The 17771-nt window shown below is 54.9% G+C and overlaps 1 protein-coding gene across 1 annotated transcript; it reads right to left on the bottom strand.

Annotated features, from left to right (window-relative positions):
* Positions 1 to 14912: 14912 nt before the first annotated feature.
* LOC119003318 (pancreatic prohormone-like) lies at positions 14913 to 16440 on the bottom strand. Its single transcript, XM_037069573.1, has 4 exons — positions 16402 to 16440; positions 15474 to 15664; positions 15217 to 15285; positions 14913 to 15062 (listed from the first exon to the last, which is right to left on the bottom strand). The coding sequence occupies exons 2-4, from the start codon at positions 15662 to 15664 to the stop codon at positions 15038 to 15040; spliced, it is 285 nt and encodes a 94-aa protein (XP_036925468.1). The 5' UTR covers positions 16402 to 16440; the 3' UTR covers positions 14913 to 15037.
* Between the last annotated feature and the right edge of the window lie 1331 nt (positions 16441 to 17771).

Here is a 17771-nt window from a genome sequence, read left to right as displayed (position 1 = left end):
CTCCAAGCCAAGGGGGAATCCCAGAATCTGGCCCAGTAGGGAGGTGGGGCCCAACTCAATATTCTTACCAGCCGCCTCCTCCTGTTAGGTACTCAACAGCATCTCTCTATGAAGGGGGCTTGTAGAGGGCTAGCAGCCGCTCCCATCTGTTCAGGGCCTTGTAAATTGTTGATTCTCACGACAGCCCTGCGAGGTTACAGGGCAGGAGAAACATTTCTGGATGCAGAGTAAGATGCTTCTATTCCGTTCCCGACAAGTGTGATACTGGGTCAGGCAGCAGCTTCGGCGACAGTTTCACTGCTTCCTGATATCTTGGAGCTCTCACAGCCTGCGGTGGATGGAGGTCGGGAGGGGGGTGTCAGACACCGGAGGCACTTTCTGGTGGTATAATTGAATGTCACACAGAGGTGCACTAAGAACCAAAAGGTTCTAAGCTGGGCTCGAAGGGGTGAGGGTGCTGTTGGTGGGAAATAGGGAATCTGGGATGTGAAGCCGGTTCGAGGGGTCCGCAATGCAGGGCAGTTAGGGGCTGCCCGTCCTGCGGGGGTGCGGTGGGTGGGGGTAGGGAAGTGAGGTCATGAGTACTCCCCCTCCGGGGTCCCTAGTTAGCTCGGTCTTCCTTCCATCCTCCCCCCAGAGGTTACAGATAATGAAAGCAGTGTCTCTGCATCCCCTCAAATCAAGGTTTTACTCTGGTGGATGTTCATCCCAGAGCTTTGGGATCGGGGGTCAGGGCACAGGGAGTCAGGGCACGGGGCGGGGGTGGGGGGGAATAAAACAAGAGTGTGTGCCCGGAATTTCCCGCAGATCCGGTGCTGCGCTGAGTGGTGTTGCACTTCCAGTAATGGCCAGCAGGGGCCGTCAACAGCTATCCCGAGTCCACCTTTTCTACCCTTACTCCTGCTCTGATTCCTCTCCCCATCCCCTGCAATGCACCCGAGTCCTGTTCTGAAAACGTTTTCACGCTTCATCTTAGCCAAAAGGCCGAGAAGCGGCGAAACCTTTTTCTATTGGCTGTACCTCTCAGTAAAAAAAAAAAAAAGTTTGGCACCTTCAATGTATGTTTATATTTATTTATTACTATACCTGTGCTGTTGAACTAATATGTATACTGAAAAAAAAATTCACACACAGAAAAAGACTTTTAAATTGGTTACTTAAAACTATAAATAGAAGTTCCAATATTTTGTTACTACACCCCAACAGATTACCTAGGTGCCTCCCCACATTGGAAACCATTTTTCTAAAGGAAAAGCCACACCTCCCCGCTTAATCCCAGCCTCAACTCCGTACAGGCAGCTCTGCCTCCCGTCCAGGACCAAATCGAAGCCCAGTCGCCCCGCCCGCCCCGCCAGAGGACCAGGTGTCCTAACCCCTTGCTCCCCTCATGACAGCCTGAAACCCCCTCCACCACCACCTCCCGCCCGTCACGCACCAGCCTGCCTTGTCCCCACACTCGATTGCTGATCTAGAGGATGAACACTCAATACCTCTCCAAGAAGCAGCCTCCTTTCCCTCCCCCCCACCCCCACCCCCACCTCTAGCCTCCTTTCTCTACTCCACCACAAAACCACGGGGGTGGGGAGTTTTAGAACTAGACAATTTTGTGTTGGGATCCCGGTTTGGCTACATTGCGTGTGTGCCCTAGGCCAGCTACATAACCTCCGTGAGCCTCACCTTCTTTTATCAAGATGATATTTATTTATTTTTAGACAGAGGAGAAGGAAGGGAGAAAGAGAGAAACAGAAACGTCAAAGTGTGGTTGCCTCTCACGCGCCCCCTACTGGGAACCTGGCCCACAAGCCAGGCATGTACTCTGGGAATTGAACTGGTGACCCATTATTAGTTCCCAGGTTGGCACTCAATCCACTGAGCCACACCAGCCAGGGCCCACTGCTTAGATTTACTTTCTTCAATTTTCAAAAAGCTTATTCAGAATTCAAAATTGTATCCTGCCATTGTGGACCACCGCTCTACGCCCTCACCATCATCCACGCGGGAACTGCCACTTGTGAGCACCCTGCCGGGCACAGTCCCAGTCTCTTCCCGTGTGTGAATTTATTTCAGCCTCATAACAACTTGCTGACATGGGGAATACCATTACCCCACTTCACAGATGAAGAAACTGGAGCACAGAGAGGTTAAGCAATTGTCCCAAAGCATGACACTGGTAAGTGGTAGAGCTGGGATTTGACCTCAGGTCGCCTGGCCTCAGGCTCCGCTGTACGTGCTGCGCCTCACTTCCTAGGAACTATTATTAGCTTCATTTTATAGATGAATAAGCTGGAGGTCAGAGGAGATCGACGACTTGCCCAGGATCATGCAGCCAGCAAGCGGCAGAGCTGGGCTTGGTAGGTTAGGGTAGTAGAGAGATTTGCTTCGTTTTCCACCAATTATTCTTTAATTTACAAAAATATAACTCACCAAAATGACTGAACTGAAATAACATTTAAATATGTGACTTCATTTAAAAGTACACATGTAATCATCAGCATTAAGATATAAACTCCTAGAAACTATTTGTAATCTCACTAATCCTTAGCTGTTACCCATCACAGCTTAATTAACCTTGAATTTATCTAGACTTGATTAAAATGGTTTTACTAATGCTCCCTGAATCTTTTATTAACTTGGCATCAGACGCTGGGCTGGAGGACAGCTCAGCAGCTGCTGCAAGCCGCTGGCAGGGATGCCTTCACACAAGAGCCTTCTGGCTTTCAGAGACCTCCTGCCTCCCAGTGCTGAAAACGTGGCCATTCGGCCTTGGTTTTCTCGTCTGTGAAATGGGAGGTTGGGGCATAGGGACTCGTTTACTAAATTCCCTCCCACCAACCCACGTACCTAAGGAGACAACTTCCTGCTCGGTTCATAAAGGAGGTAAAGATCCCTTCTTTCCCACAGAGATTGATGAGAGGTGGCCTCTTGGTAGTTTTTCTTTTTTTTCTCTAATACTCACCCAAGGATATGTTTTCATTGATTTGAGAGAGAGAGGAAGGGGGTAGGGGAGAGAGAGAGAGAAACAGCGCTGTCGGAGAGAAACATTGACCAGTTGCCTCCCTCTATGCGCCCTGGCCTGGGGTTAAACACACAACCCCAGGAATGTGTCCTGACCAAGGACTGAACCTGCAACCTTTTTGTGTATGGGATGATCTGCCAACCAACTGAGCCACCCGGCCAAGGCTTGGTAGATATTTCTGGAACTATTGCTTATTCCACTCAGTAAATACCTACTCCCACTGCTGTGAACTTAGCAGACAGTGACCGCATCTCACTGCCACTGTAACTCCGGCTCCCAGCACAGTGCCTACCATCCAGGGTGCTGGGTCAACACCTGGAGCAGACTCTGGGGGTGGGGCTACATAACAGTATCTCAGGGAGCTTTCAGGTGATGCCAATGTACAGCTGAGGCTGGAAAAAGGTGGATGGACCAGATCCTCAGCGGGAGATGTGGCCCGTGGCCCCCGGGTGTTAGATCGTGTGCACTAGGGAGAGCGTCCGAGGCAGCCGTGGATCTAGAAGGCACTCGGGGCAGCAGAAAGAGCCAAGGGAACCGGAACAGAGGGAGAGGAGTGGGCGCCTCGGACAAAGGGATGGGAAGAGACCTCCGAGAGCTGATGGCCCCGTCCTCACCCCTCAGCACCTGCTCTGAGAAGGGAGCTTCTGTTTAGGGCCCATGGACGTGGAAGCACAGAGAGGCAGGTGACCCGGAAGCCCTGGCCACACCCAGCTGAGGACTCCAAAGTCTCACAGTCCCTGGCAGCACAGCATCTGATGCTGTCAACGGGAGTTAGCTCTGTCCCCTAACTCCAGGGAGGCTGTCCTGTCCTTGAAAAGGGCTGTATAAGAACAGCTGATCAACATGTGCATAATAAAAGGTGTTTATTTCCATGAATTGGAAATAGGACAGCCTTGGTCTGTCCCTGAAGCAATGTTAGTGACGGCCCAAGCGAATTCCAACTAAATGGGGCTACAATCAGTTCTGCCCAAGGACACAAATTTGGCAATCGAACCAGCCCAGATGATTTGGTGCGTGCACGGCTGTTTTTCCCTAGAGAGCAGTTTCCTAGCAGCTGGAGTAGTTTGGAGCTGGCTTTCCAAACTGCTCCTATTTGTGCCTTTGACAATGTCCTCAACAGCCCCATTTGCGGTGCCCTGGTTGCTGCGGTTCGTGTGCAGGGGAGAAGCAGCGGCATCAGGAAATGAGCTTCCATTTCTCCTTCCCAGCATCTGGTCACCCTTCTTGGCTTCCCTCGGCTCCCCATCGACCTCTGTGTGGTGATGCCTCGTGTCGGTACTCTTTCCCCTCGTTCTTAAGTCTGTTAAGGTGGGCAGCTGGGGAATTAGCGTTCTCGTTGGTGGACGCAGTTATGAGACGAGGGCAGGAAGCTGTACAGCCAGCCCAGGCTTCGGGGGGAGACCGTGCAGGGTGCACAGGCTCCGCGGTTAGGAGGCTCTGAAAACGTCCGCCGTGGATCAGCCCAAAGATGGTGTCAAGGCCACACTCGATTCCAACACTGATTACCAGTTCAGGGGTTCCTAAGGCTCTGACTGGGGTTGGTAATTTTCTAGAAGGACTCACATGACACAGTGCAAGTTATTATGCTAATGGTTATTGTTGATTACAGGTAAAGGGTGCAGCTTAAAGTTAGGAAAAGACAAAAGACAGAAGGAGAAGAAAGAAAGAAAGAAAGAAAGAAAGAAAGAAAGAAAGAAAGAAAGAAAGAAAGAAAGAAAGAAAGAAAGAAAGAAAGAAAGAAAGAAAGAAAGAAAGAAAAAGGGAGAGAGAGAGAGAGGAAGAAAGAAAGAGAGGAAGAAGAGAAGGAAGGGTGGGGGGGAAGGAAGGGAAGGAGGGAGGGAGGGAGATAAAAAGGCAGAAATGGCAGAATGCAGGAAAGCTGTCATCAGGAGCCTCCAGTTGTCCCTGGAGGGACAACTCTGTCCCTGGAGTTATGGACAGCACTACTTCCCTGGCAATAACAGGTGACAATATGCATGAATGTGGCCGAGCAGGGAAGCTCAGCTCACCAGAGCACTGGTGTTCGGAGTTTCGACTGGGCTCCACCATGGCTGACTGGGCAGTCGCATGTGGCTGCCGGTCTCCATCCAGCCCCTCCAGAGGTTGAGGTGATACCATGTGACCCCCCCCACCTCAAGTCTCATTGGTGGACTCCTAGGGTGACCCAAGGTCACCAGGCAAACAAAGTCACTCCTATCAGGTATGACATTCCACAAACTTAGAGATCTTCAGACCTCTCTCTGGGCAAGGTCAAGTTCTTCACTACACACACTGCTTTACAGCTGAATAATATCCCAGTGTGTGGGCAGACTGCGTTTTATGTATTCCTTCAACCGTTGGCAGACATTTGGATCCTTTCTGGTTTGTGGCTGTTGCGGCTGATGCTGCTGTGACCACCTGTACGAGGTGCTATGCGGACACACGTGTTCATTCTCCAGGAGTGACTGCTGGGTCTACGAGAACTCCCCGCTGAGGACCTGCCGAAGGAACGGACAGTGTCGAACACTACAGCTGGCCGCCGGGGCCAGACACGGCAAGCTGAGAATCTCGCATCCTTCCCCTCCCTTGCTGGCACTGTCTCCAAGGCGAACTCTAAAACACAGAAGGAAGCCGTGTGGGCCGGGAGCTGCTCTTCTGGGGGGGGAAGAGTTGAATGAGATGTAGGCCTCGTTCCTGGGGGCATAACAAAACCATCGATGAACCTCTTAGCTGCCAAAGACACCAAAATTATTCCGGTGATTCCGGATGCCATCCCGAACATCTCTCCGGCTGCTGAGAAACTTAGCTGCTGATTGAACAATGTGGAGGCTTGACAAACTGAAGATCTACAAAACCATGAAAACAAGTCTGTGTAGCTCCACTGAACTTGACTGAGAAGTATTTGTCCATAGAGGAAAATCAAAATGGTGTGCCAGAAACTACCTCTGCAGGCTACACACTCCAAGTTCAGGACGGCACCTTGGCATCTTTAGCTTTTTTTAAAAAAATTATTTATTTATTTTTAGAGAGTAAGGGAGAGAGAGAGAGAAACATCGATACGTGGTGGCCTCTTGCAGGCCCCCCAAAGGGGACATGGCCCGCAACCCAGGCATGTGCCCTAACTGGGAATTGAACCAGTGACACTTCGGTTCGAAGGCCCACACTCAATCCACTGGGCCACACCAGCCAGGGATAAGAACTCTTTTTAAGTGTGGCTTGTGTGACAGCAGGGGTGGACCTGGAGGGCATTCTCTAAGTGAAATAAACCACTCAAAGAAAGACGAATACCACATGGTTTCACTTATATGTGGAATCTAATGCAAATTCACTAACAAACAGAATAGAAAAAGACTGAAAGATACAGAGAACAGACTGACAGCTGTCAGAGGGGAGGAGGTTGGGGGCTGGGTAAGAAGGTGAAGGGGTTAAGCAAAGGAAAAAACCTCACAGACACACAACAGTGTGGGGGTCACCAGACGACAAGGGAGGTGGGGCAGGTAGAAGGGGGGACGGGGGATCAGTGGTGATGGAAGGAGACCTGACCTGGGGTGATGAACACACCAGACAATTACACAGATGATGCATTATAGAACTGTAGGCCTAAAACTTACATGATTTTATGAACCGATGTCACCCCGATAAATTCAATTTAAAAATAGATTTTAAAAATTAAACAAATAAATGTGGTTTGTTATCATAGCAATTTTTACAACAGAACTATGCTTGATCAGTTCCAAACTGTACATATGGTATGACATATGGTTTCTCCTCTCAATGAGTTTCTTATCTCTACATGGAATTTCATATCTGGCCATGTCCTGTAAATAAAGATCAAATTGCACTCTTTTCTTTACTTAAAAAAAAAAAAGGAGTGAGGGTGGACTTCTGAACTGTTCCTCTAACTTCACAGAGTAACACATGCTCCAACATGTAGGAAACTTGAAAACACAGTAAGCAAAAGCGGCCGGTCACAAAAGGCCACGCGCCCCATGGTTGCACTTACACAGCATGTCTAGAACAGACAAGTCTATTCAGAAATGACGCTGCTGGTTGAGGAAATGGGAGGGCTGAGGGAAATGGGAGGTGGCCACCAAAGAGTATGCGACCTTTATATTTAAATGTTTTTTAAGGAACCTTCAGAATGTTCTAGAAGTGATTGTGGTGATGGGCACATAGTCCTGTGAACGTCCCAGAAACCAGGGAATGTCACACTAAGTGAGTGAATTGTACGGATGTGAATTAGTCTCCCAAAAAAAACCTTCTTTGGGCCCTGCATGGAATGGCTCAGTGGATTGAGCACGGGCTTGCGAATCAAAGGGTCACCGGTTCGATTCCCAGTCAGGGTACATGTCTGGGTTGCAAACCAGTTCCCAGCAGGGGACACACGAGAGGCAACCATATATTGATATTTCTCTCCTTCTCTCCTTCCCTTCCCCTCTAAAGATAAATAAATGAAATTAAAATTTTAAAAAAAAACCTCTTTTGAAGCTACCAGAAGAGGGACTTTGTGGCATCCACTGGTGTGTCCCCAGCACCTGCAATCCCCCCGTGGGGACAGGTGCTCTGTAAACACTGTGTGATAAAGATGTCAAGTGACCCCAGGAACTGAAGCAGGCCCCCAAGGGCTGCCAGACTGGAGTTTTCCAGGCTGCTGCCCTTTGCAAAGACAAGAGCTCTTCCCAGAGTCCCCATACCCTCGCTCTGCTTCTAGAGGTGAGAGGACGAAGGGCGATGGGCGATGCCACTGAGAAGATTAGCACGCTGGGTCCCAGGCCTCGGAACAGCCCCTCCGGCTTCCCAAGGGTCCCCCAAACCATCAAAGGGACCCGCTGATTCGCAGACTCAAGGGCAGTGAGCAGGGACCCAGGCCTGTCTCCTTCAGGGGAGTCTCGGTCCTGGGAAAGGGGTACTGGACCCTCTGACCGAGCTCAAGAAGGAAGGACCAGGCTCAAGTACTGGCTCCCCCTTTCTCTGTGAGGCCCCCTCATTCCTCCCCAGGTGCTTTGGCCCCAGCCGGGGGGCAATCAGCCCCGCCCCGCCATACCCCCTTCAGAATGAGCAACGAAGTGAAATCCACTCTCTGATTCTACATACTCTGTTTCTCAGGCAAGACAGGTAACTTGTGTTCGCTCAGCTAACCCCAGACACCTCGTCCGGGCCACTGGGCAGTGTCTGTGGGACACGGACTGAGTGAGCGAGACAGGGTTCCCTCTCCTGGCCTGGAGTTCAGACTGGCACAGGAGCCAGACATGGGCATCGCCTGGCAGGAGACACTATAACTGCCATCACAGCCACCCAAGCAGAACAAGAGCCCTACCGGCCCAGGGCAAGGCAGGGAGGGGACCAGGGAAGCCTTGCAGAAGGGGCATTGCCAGAAATGGGTCCCCAGTGAGATTTCACCAGGCAGAGGAGTAGAAGCAGCGCATCCGACACAGAAGAAACAGCATGAGCCAAGGCTGGTGATAAAGACTGTGTGAGTGTGGGGCTGCTCAGACCCCTGGAGCCCTGGAGGGTGAGATAGGCAGTGAGGCTGGAAGGACAGGAGGAGCTGTGGCCAAAGGGAGTTGGGGGAACCCAGACATCCCGAACAGGGATGATGGAAAGACTGTGGTCTGTCCTCACAGGGGAACAAGAACAAACCACCAACCCACCGGAGAGCACAGGGAAATGTCAGGAACATCGTGTTGCGTGAAAGACGTCAGGCAGAGAAAGAACATACTGTTTGATGCCATTTATATGAAGTTTTAAAACTGGCAAAACTGATCCACAGAGATCAGATCAGCAGTTTGCCTGGGGCCAATGGACCGGAAAGGGGCGGGAGGAGGGAATCTGCTGGGGTGACGGGAATGTTCTGTACCCACTGTGGGGTGGGTACTTATTTGTCAAAACCTGTCCAGCTATGCACTGAAAATGGGCAAATTTTATTGTGCGGAAATTATGAAGTTGATCTAAAAGGTTTTCTTTTAAGGCTGAGGTCAAATTGTTAAGGACTTTAAATGCCAAGCTAAGAACTTTGGGTTCTCACAGCCAAAGCTGCAAGAGGGATCCATGATTGGAACTCTTTCAGGGACGGGGGAGGGGGGGGCATCAGCATTGAACTCGTGCCTAAATGGAATAAACGACAGCCTGTTTGTTGGGATTTGGGGTACACGGGTCCCTAGATCTCTAATTCCATAGACCTTATACTACGAAATTTTTTTAAATTTTATTTTATTTTTTTTAGGAAAACATCAATACGTGGTTGCCTCTCGCACACCCCTACCAGGGACCTGGCCCACAACCCAGGCATGTGCCCCGAGTGGGAATCGAACTGGTGACCCTTCGGTTCAACCCACTGAGCCACACCAGTCAGGGCTGTACTACGGGACTTTATCATAGAAATCTCATTTCTTTTTGTGGAGGTTCCTGGCTGCATGGAAATGCAGTCCTGGTCTCCCTTGGCTACTGAACCACCCCCTTCACTTTGGCGGCACCAACACGGAGTCCCTCACTCCCTTCCCTGAGACAGAAGTGGGAACGAGGGGAAAGAGCGTGCCCAGGAGTGGAAGGGCTCACACGTGCTGATCACCTACCGTGTGCCAGGAGCTGGCCAAGGACTCCCACTACGTCATCACACTCGGTCCTCACGGCAGTCCACGCTGCAGGTGCAGTACGAGGACACAGACGAGGACACAGAGGCCCAGGGGACATAATGTCCCCTCATTGAGGTTCACACAGCCAGGAAGTGGTCAGGTCAGAATTCCTACCCAGAAGACCCTGCTCTTCCTCCTGTGCCCCTTCTGGGGTGGGATGGGCATAAGAAAGCCTTGCCCCAGGAAAGCAGCAATGTTGAGCAGGTAGAGGAGCCCTGATGGGCCACACAGCCAAAGCTCTGGGACCTGAAGCAGCCCAGAGCCTGAGTTTGTCATCCAGGCAGCCAAGACCCACCACCCTTCAGAAGGCTCTGCGGTCACCCACCCCTCAGGGGCTCCACAGTGGCTGGGCAGGGTAAGAAGATCTCCAGGTTGCGCAGTACGACCTGCACCTGAAGGCGGGAACCTCAACCTCACCACCACCACCTGCCCCCCCCCCCCCCATGCTAGAAAGCCTAAAGGCCAGGACTAAGGGTGCTGAAGCCTCACAGCTGTTCAGCAGGGNGTAAGGCCGGGGCTCTACCCCTAGGCCCCACCCACCTCTGCTTGCCGCCCCCCCCCCCCCTGGCCGACCCCAACACCAGTGGTGGTGCCTCCTTAGGATCTGTAGACTTGAAGGAAAAATTCATCCTGCTCCCCAGTGCCTCCCTGATCCACCACCCATGCCTCTGGGCCCTGGAAGGACAGCTGGAAGTCCATGTACCTCCACCCCCACCCTCTCCCTGTTCCCAGCTCCCAAGTTACAACACAGGGGCAAAGTGAGGAGGCCGAGCTGAGGGCAGGTCTTCGAGGGGAAAGAGGCATAGATCCGAAGGAATATAAAGGGCCTTGGAGGTCCCAGCCAGACGCCCCATCCCTGCACTGCTCTCCACCTGCCCAGCACCATGGTAATGTCTGCTGGGCCCGGTAAGCTGTCCTTTCCAAGACCTTGGGGGCAGAAGCTGGCACCAGATGCCCCTCCCCAGGGTGTTAAGGGCATGAAGGACTGAGGTCAGGGCACCCCCCTCTGCTAGTCTGGTGGCCAGGACAGCTGCAGGATTTTCCTCTCCCTGCCTTGGGTGGTGGGGATGAGGGGATTTTCTGGTCCAGAGAGAGGTGAGTGCCTCAGGGGCTGGGGGGGGGGCGGGGGGAAGGGGTCATATCTCGTTTTCCCGATTCATGGTATTTGAATTGCTCTGTGTGCCTGGGTGTGTTGGCACACAGTTCTGCATGCATGGCTGGGGTTGTGGATGTCAGAATGTGTTGTGTGTTAGCAGTCCTTCATCTCACGTGTGTTATTTAGCACCTGCCGAGTGCCAGGCACTGTCCTAGGTTCTTGGGACACATCAGTGAACGAAACAGGCACAGAGCCCAGCTGTAATGGTGCTCACGTGGGCAGAGGCCACTTAGGAGGGACGCAGGCATTTTAAAGAAGCATAGGATGTAGGAAGTTAGAAGGTGCAGTGGGGCGGGGGAGGAGCACAGCAAGATGAAGGGGGGGTTGCAATTTTATTTTATTTGTTTTTAAGGTTTTTTTAAACTTATTTTTAGAGAGAGGGGAAAGGAGGGAGAAAGAGAGGAGGAGAAACATGAGTGAAAGGCGATGGGTTGCAATTTTAAATGCGGGTGTCAAAGTAGGACCCTCTGGAAGGTGAGCTGAGGCCTGGAAGAGGCGAGGAAGTTGGCCGGGAAGATACCTGGAGGAAGGGTCTTCAATCAGAAAACAGCATTTTTTGAGGAGCAGCCAGGGGTCAGGAGAGGCTGGAGTGGGGTGAGCGGGGTTACGGAAGAGATCAGTGAGGTTAAGGGGGCTGACCCGCGGCTGTATGCCGTCCCCACGTGCCTCGGGGTCCATCCCGGGTGCGGGTTTTCCCGGTGCTTTGTGCGCGTCACTGTGCACCACCGGGCGCACCACGGGGCCCAGGTCCCTGGATGTCCCTAACGGCGCGCGTGCACCTGTGTACACCCTCGAGGCAGACACCTCCCTGGGTCTGAGCGGCCAGGGCCCCCAGCTCGCCCACCCTCCAAGCCTCTGAGAGACCCGCCTCGCTTGACTGCCCGCGGCCGGCTCTGCAATTTCCCCTCCAGACGCCGGCTCTGCGCTGCGCGTGCGCACTGGCCCTGGTGTGCCAGGTGATGCTCCTGCAGGGGCCGGAGGGGGCCCTGGGGGCGGAGACCCAACTGCAGCAGCCGGGTGGGCTCAGGGCGGCCTACTGGCTGAGCACCTTCGGCCAGTTCAACAAGTACTTTGAGAAGCTCTTCCACGGCAGGTAGGCGGGCGGAGAGCGGGGGGGGGGGGGGGGTCATATCTCGTTTTCCCGATTCATGGTATTTGAATTGCTCTGTGTGCCTGGGTGTGTTGGCACACAGTTCTGCATGCATGGCTGGGGTTGTGGATGTCAGAATGTGTTGTGTGTTAGCAGTCCTTCATCTCACGTGTGTTATTTAGCACCTGCCGAGTGCCAGGCACTGTCCTAGGTTCTTGGGACACATCAGTGAACGAAACAGGCACAGAGCCCAGCTGTAATGGTGCTCACGTGGGCAGAGGCCACTTAGGAGGGACGCAGGCAATTTAAAGAAGCATAGGATGTAGGAAGTTAGACGGTGCAGTGGGGCGGGGGAGGAGCACAGCAAGATGAAGGGGGGGTTGCAATTTTATTTTATTTGTTTTTAAGGTTTTTTTAAACTTATTTTTAGAGAGAGGGGAAAGGAGGGAGAAAGAGAGGAGGAGAAACATGAGTGAAAGGCGATGGGTTGCAATTTTAAATGCGGGTGTCAAAGTAGGACCCTCTGGAAGGTGAGCTGAGGCCTGGAAGAGGCGAGGAAGTTGGCCGGGAAGATACCTGGAGGAAGGGTCTTCAATCAGAAAACAGCATTTTTTGAGGAGCAGCCAGGGGTCAGGAGAGGCTGGAGTGGGGTGAGCGGGGTTAGGGAAGAGATCAGTGAGGTTAAGGGGGCTGACCCGCGGCTGTATGCCGTCCCCACGTGCCTCGGGGTCCATCGGGGTGCGGGTTTTCCCGGTGCTTTGTGCGCGCGCGTCACTGTGCACCACCGGGCGCACCACTGGGCCCAGGTCCCTGGATGTCCCTAACGGCGCGCGTGCACCTGTGTACACCCTCGAGGCAGACACCTCCCTGGGTCTGAGCGGTCAGGGCCCCCAGCTCGCCCACCCTCCAAGCCTCGGAGAGACCCGCCTCGCTTGACTGCCCGCGGCCCGCTCTGCAATTTCCCCTTCAGGCGCCGGCTCTGCGCTGCGCGTGCGCACTGGCCCTGGTGTGCCAGGTGATGCTCCTGCAGGGGCCGGAGGGGGCCCTGGGGGCGGAGACCCAACTGCAGCTGCCCGGTGGGCTCAGGGCGGCCTACTGGCTGAGCACCTTCGGCCAGTTCAACAAGTACTTTGAGAAGCTCTTCCACGGCAGGTAGGCGGGCGGAGAGCGGGGGGGGGGGGGGGGGGGNGGGGGGGGGGGGGCAGGGAGGGAGAGACGAACGCCACCCGCCCCCTACACCCCGCCGCTGCGCACGTGGGCGCCCCACGACCTCTGCTAAGACGTGTTCCCCAGCTCGAAGTCTAAGGACACCAAGAAATCTAAAGACGTTTAAAACCCCAAGAAAACCGCGAACAGCACAAAAATCCCATCAGCGAACATCACGAACCCCCCTCCATGGAGCCCCGTGAGATTCCCCCCGCGGAATTCCACGACACCCCCCCCCCCAGCGGAACATGGTGGAACCCGGACCGCCGGTTTCCTCCTAGGGCCCCAGGTGGTACGAGTCAGGGGCCTTGGAACGGGGGTGGGGGGAGGGGGTGCGAGGAGATACCAGAGCCACGGGGTCTTCCTTCTCCTGGCTGGGCTTCTCCAGATGTCCCGCTCCAGTCTCCCTGCCCACCGACCCCCTCTATATTATGAGAGGGGCCCTAACTCCCCCCCCCCGCCCCGTGAGAACAATAAAGAGAAATAGAATGTCTATTGCTTCTGTGACTAATGTGGGCCCTGGACAGGAAGGGCCCTACTCGCCTGTCCTTCAAAGGAGAGAGGACCCTGGAGCTCCCGCTGAGAAAAAGACCCCAGCTGCGCGGGCTTGTGCCTCCTCCCTGCAGCCCGTGCACCTCCCACACACACATCCCCACTACCAGGGGCTCTAACCGAGGGGCAGAACAGAGTGAGAGTCAGGTTCCAGCGACCTCGAAGGAGGGGCTTCAGCCAGACGCTGACCCCAAGTTTCTACGCAGAGCAGGGTGGCTTCCGTGAGAGCGCTGGGATGTCGGTACAGGAACCAGCGGCTGCAGCGCCTTTGCCCGCACCTTCCGTGCAGACCCTAAGGGGCTGCCTTTGTGTCCTGGGCCCTGTGAGCCCCACTGGAAGTTAGCAGAGCAGGGGAAGGCGTGGGAGCCCAGCCAGGCCTCTCTGCGAAGCTGGGTGAGAGGGCGGCATTCTCAACTGGGAGCCAGCAGTTAGGGGCGAGGAAGCAGATAGAATTCACACGCAGGTGTGTCCTGAGCAGGGCCTAATTCTTGACCCTGGGACATACCTACACCTCTCCCTACCCAGTATCCCTTTAGTTTCCAGAGAAGGTTCTGGGGTGGGACTTCAGCCTCCACCATCCAGACCCAAATTCTGATCTTCCGCTGAAGCCCGTCGGACTCCCAGACAGCCCCTGGACTTAAGAATCAGCCTGAGCCCTGCATTTGCCTGGCATCTTCATCCTCTCCAGCTCTTTGCCTGGTAGGGCCTGGTCCCACTTTCAGGTCATTGGCATGCACCAGCCACAGCCAGGACTGGAGGGGAAACGCGACCTGGTGTCCTTGCCAGGGGGTCAGTGTGAGAGGCTGAGCCAGGAAAGTGGACCCCTTTGTCCACCAAACCCACAAGCCCCATCTCTGTAGGCGGAGCATGTGGGGCAAGCAGAAGGGGCCATTCCAGGAACCAGAGAAGTTCTAATTCTCTCACTTCTCCACCCCCCCCAAATGACTAGTCCTTATCCACAGGTGCTCCTAGGCAGAGAAGAGGGGAGAGAGACAAGCGCCTCCCTCCCAGTCTCTCTCACACACACACCCCACCCCCACCTATGCAGGGGCCTGAGAAGGGCACGGCTGTTGAAGGCCCCTCTAGAGCAAGGATAACAGTTATCACCCTCATGAGGCTGCTGACAGGGCTAAACCCCCCTGGCACACAGTAGGCTCCTTTTCCGGGACAGTCTGCACATGATATCATCTCGAGACCCCTCCCCTTCACTGCCTCCCCTCCCCCTTTCCCTCCTGATCCTTTGGCTACTCCTGCCCCCACCAGAGGTCCACAGAGAGAGACTACATCTTCAATTTGCTTTATTTAGCCTGTGTGGGTGCAAGGCGCAAGCTTTGGCCAGAGCCACGGGCGCGGGGGCAGAGTTGGGCGGGCGCCCAGCCCTGGGAGAGAGGAGGCAGGAGGCCGTATCACACGTCCGTCTGGCTGAGCTCCCTGCAGGGAGAGGGCAGAACACGGCAGCCTGAGCCAGCGGTCCTCGCAGCCCAGGAGACCTCAGGCTGGCCCAGGGTCCTTGTTCTCCTCCCCCAACCGTCACGCACCCCCACACCCATGTCAACCCCAAGGAGCTGGCAAGGACCAAACCTACCTGGAGGCAGCTCTGCGGGGGGACCCCCACTCCAAGCTCAGTGTGTCTTCTTTGTCTCTCTTCCCATACCTAGGAGGGGAGCGGCAGCTGGAGCAACCAGGCACTGTGCCAGGTGCCAGACGACCTGCCCCATTCCTGCCCTTGGGCACCATGCTGCCAGGGGCCCAGGGCCAGGACCTGGTCAGTGGAGAGGTTCTGCTCCCCCAAGAACTCGGAAGGGGAAGGGGCCCAGGCTTCTCGCCCAATCCCGCACACACCTGGGCCTGGTCAGCATGTTGATGTACCTACGGAGCTCAGCCGCGTACTGGGCCAGCTGCTCTGGCGTGGCGTTGTCCCCTGGGTACACTGGCTCCAGCGGGGCCCCACAGGCACCCAGCGGCGGCTGCAGCAACAAAGCCACACAGGTGGACAGGAGCAGCAGGGAGAGGCAGTGGCGAGTGGAGGCCATCTGAGGAGCGGGGGATGGGAGGGGATGTGGAGGCGGAACAGAGCCCACCCGCCCGGCCCCTCAGCCATCCGGCATTCCTCCAAGCCTGGGGACAAGAGGGCAAAGCAAAGAGTCGCTGGACCCGACCACCCACCCCCAAGACACTGCCCCAGAAAGCACAGACTGCCCCTCCCACGGGCAGCGAGCGAGCAGCAGCCAGAGCTCAGCCAGGGCGGCAGCAGAGTGGAAACTCGCAGCAGAGAAAGTGAGGACGAGGGGCAGGAGACACAGGACACCCAAGGTCTGGCGGCTCTGAGGAGGCAGAGGTGGGGGGTGGGCTGGGGGGAAGGGGTCGGGGGGAGCAGGGGCACTCCTCACCGTTAGGGCAGGGCCCACAGAATGAACTCGTGACCCAAAGGACAGAAATCAGTGGCCTGTAGGCCTGCCCCCCACCCCCAGGTATGACATGAAGATACAGACAGTCTCAGTCACACACCTGGATCCCAGTCACTCTCAAGGTCGAAGTCACCCACACATTTCTGTTCACAGCCACCACCAACCGCTCGACACACACATTCCCAGTCTTCTAGTCAACTGCTCTTCCAGGTGACAGATTTGACAGGTATAGAGCTCAGGCCTCCGGGAATCCCCCTCCCAGCAAAGCATTGACCCTCCCCCCCATCCCAGGCCCCAGCCCCAGGGACTCAGTCCCCCAATGTCATGTCCTCCAGAGCTTGGGACAGGCTTAGCCCGCTTACCCTGAATCCCAAGCAAGTGGGCCCTGGACCAAGCAGGTGCCTGCCTCAGGTTGGATGGGTCTCCTGCTCTCAGTCTTACCCCTTTATAGTCCTCAGCCCCCCAGAGTCCCCGCCTTCTGTCAGCCTCTCTCACTCCCCAGCCCTCACACCCTCCTCCCACCACGGTCTCCCTGGTACCTGCAACGCCAGCCAGCTCGCTGGGGCCAGAGACAGGAGAGGGACAGGTTGTGAGTGCCAGACGCAGCAGTGTGTCTCCTGTGGGCCCCCCTCTGCCAGCGCAGGCTTGGCCCAAAGGGGGATAGGGCTCTGGGGTCTCAGGACGAAGGAGGGGTTCTGGCCGCAAGCCCTGGAACAGCCCCCCTCCCGCAAGGACTAACCCAAAGCATGAAAGGGATTTCCTCAGGGCAGGAGATTGATGCTGGGCTCCGAGACTGGGCTCTGAGACCAGGGATGAGGGATGGAGACTCGAGGCTTCCTTTTTCAGTCTGATTAGAACAAGGTGGACATGGGGGAGATGCCTCAGGTAACTGGGTAATGTGGAAAGGGGTAGGGGCCCAGGCAAGGAGAAGCCCACTCTCCAGCTGGTGGGTAGGAGGCAAAATTAGAACTGAGGTGCCTGGGTTCAGGGAAAATGGGGGTGCCAACTTACGGTAGCCCCCATTCCGGGGGGGTGATAAAAGCCAGCATCACTGGTACAGCCTTGAGTTTTCCCAAGTGCTCCCAGCGTAGTTGCCTCGCTGAGTCCCTAGAACAACCCATTTTACAGACTCGGAAACTAAGGCTCAGCGCCATTAAGTCCAACATAACTAGTCAGTGGCAGATTCAGGGTTTGAAATAAAGTCTAACTTCAAAATCGGGACTCTGTTTTTCAAAGTGGAGCTGTCAGAGTTTTGCTATAATTCCCCACTTTTTGTCTGAGAAGCATGAGGCTCACAGAGGGGAAGACATGCGCCCAAGATCACACAGTTGTCTCGAACTCAGGTTCTGGCCTACAATCCAAACCCCACTGATCTTGGCTGCCCGCAGCCCCCACCCAGGAGCCTCCACATGTCCCCTGCTCTGTGTCCCTTTCCCTTCCCAGGCCAAGGAGCAGTAAGCAGCTGTGTCCGGTTGACACACAGAAGCCCGACAAGGGAACAAAGGACCACTGACCCCCGAGGTTCCGCTGTCCCAGATCGAGATGCCACAAGTGTGTGTTAGGAGAGGAGTTTGGGGAGGGAGTGAGGACTGGAGGCAATGCCGAGACAATAAGGAAACATTGGTGTCCCGCCTATTGCTCTCAGTTCTGATTTCTGGCAACACGAATAATAACTCGCTTCAACCAGCGCCTTATTTTCCACCAAGCAAATATGCAGGTGGTCTGTCTCCAT

The sequence above is a fragment of the Sturnira hondurensis genome, unplaced genomic scaffold, assembly GCF_014824575.4.
Source record: "Sturnira hondurensis isolate 20B ecotype Veracruz unplaced genomic scaffold, ASM1482457v3 Scaffold0001221, whole genome shotgun sequence".
In the NCBI taxonomy this organism is placed as follows: Eukaryota; Metazoa; Chordata; class Mammalia; order Chiroptera; family Phyllostomidae; genus Sturnira; species Sturnira hondurensis.
The sequence above is the reverse complement of the archived record's forward strand: the minus strand, read 5'-3'. Positions and strand labels throughout refer to the sequence as shown.

What these genes read in the sequence shown, in the direction of transcription:
- LOC119003318 (XM_037069573.1), bottom strand. Translation starts at nt 15,664, where the DNA reads ATGGCCTCCACTCGCCACTGCCTCTCCCTGCTGCTCCTGTCCACCTGT. An exon ending in AACATGCTGACCAGGCCCAG is followed by an intron (nt 15,286 to 15,473) that starts GTGTGTGCGGGA and finishes CTCCCCTCCTAG; the next exon opens with GTATGGGAAGAGAGACAAAG. An exon ending in CCCCGCAGAGCTGCCTCCAG is followed by an intron (nt 15,063 to 15,216) that starts GTAGGTTTGGTC and finishes CTCTCCCTGCAG; the next exon opens with GGAGCTCAGCCAGACGGACG.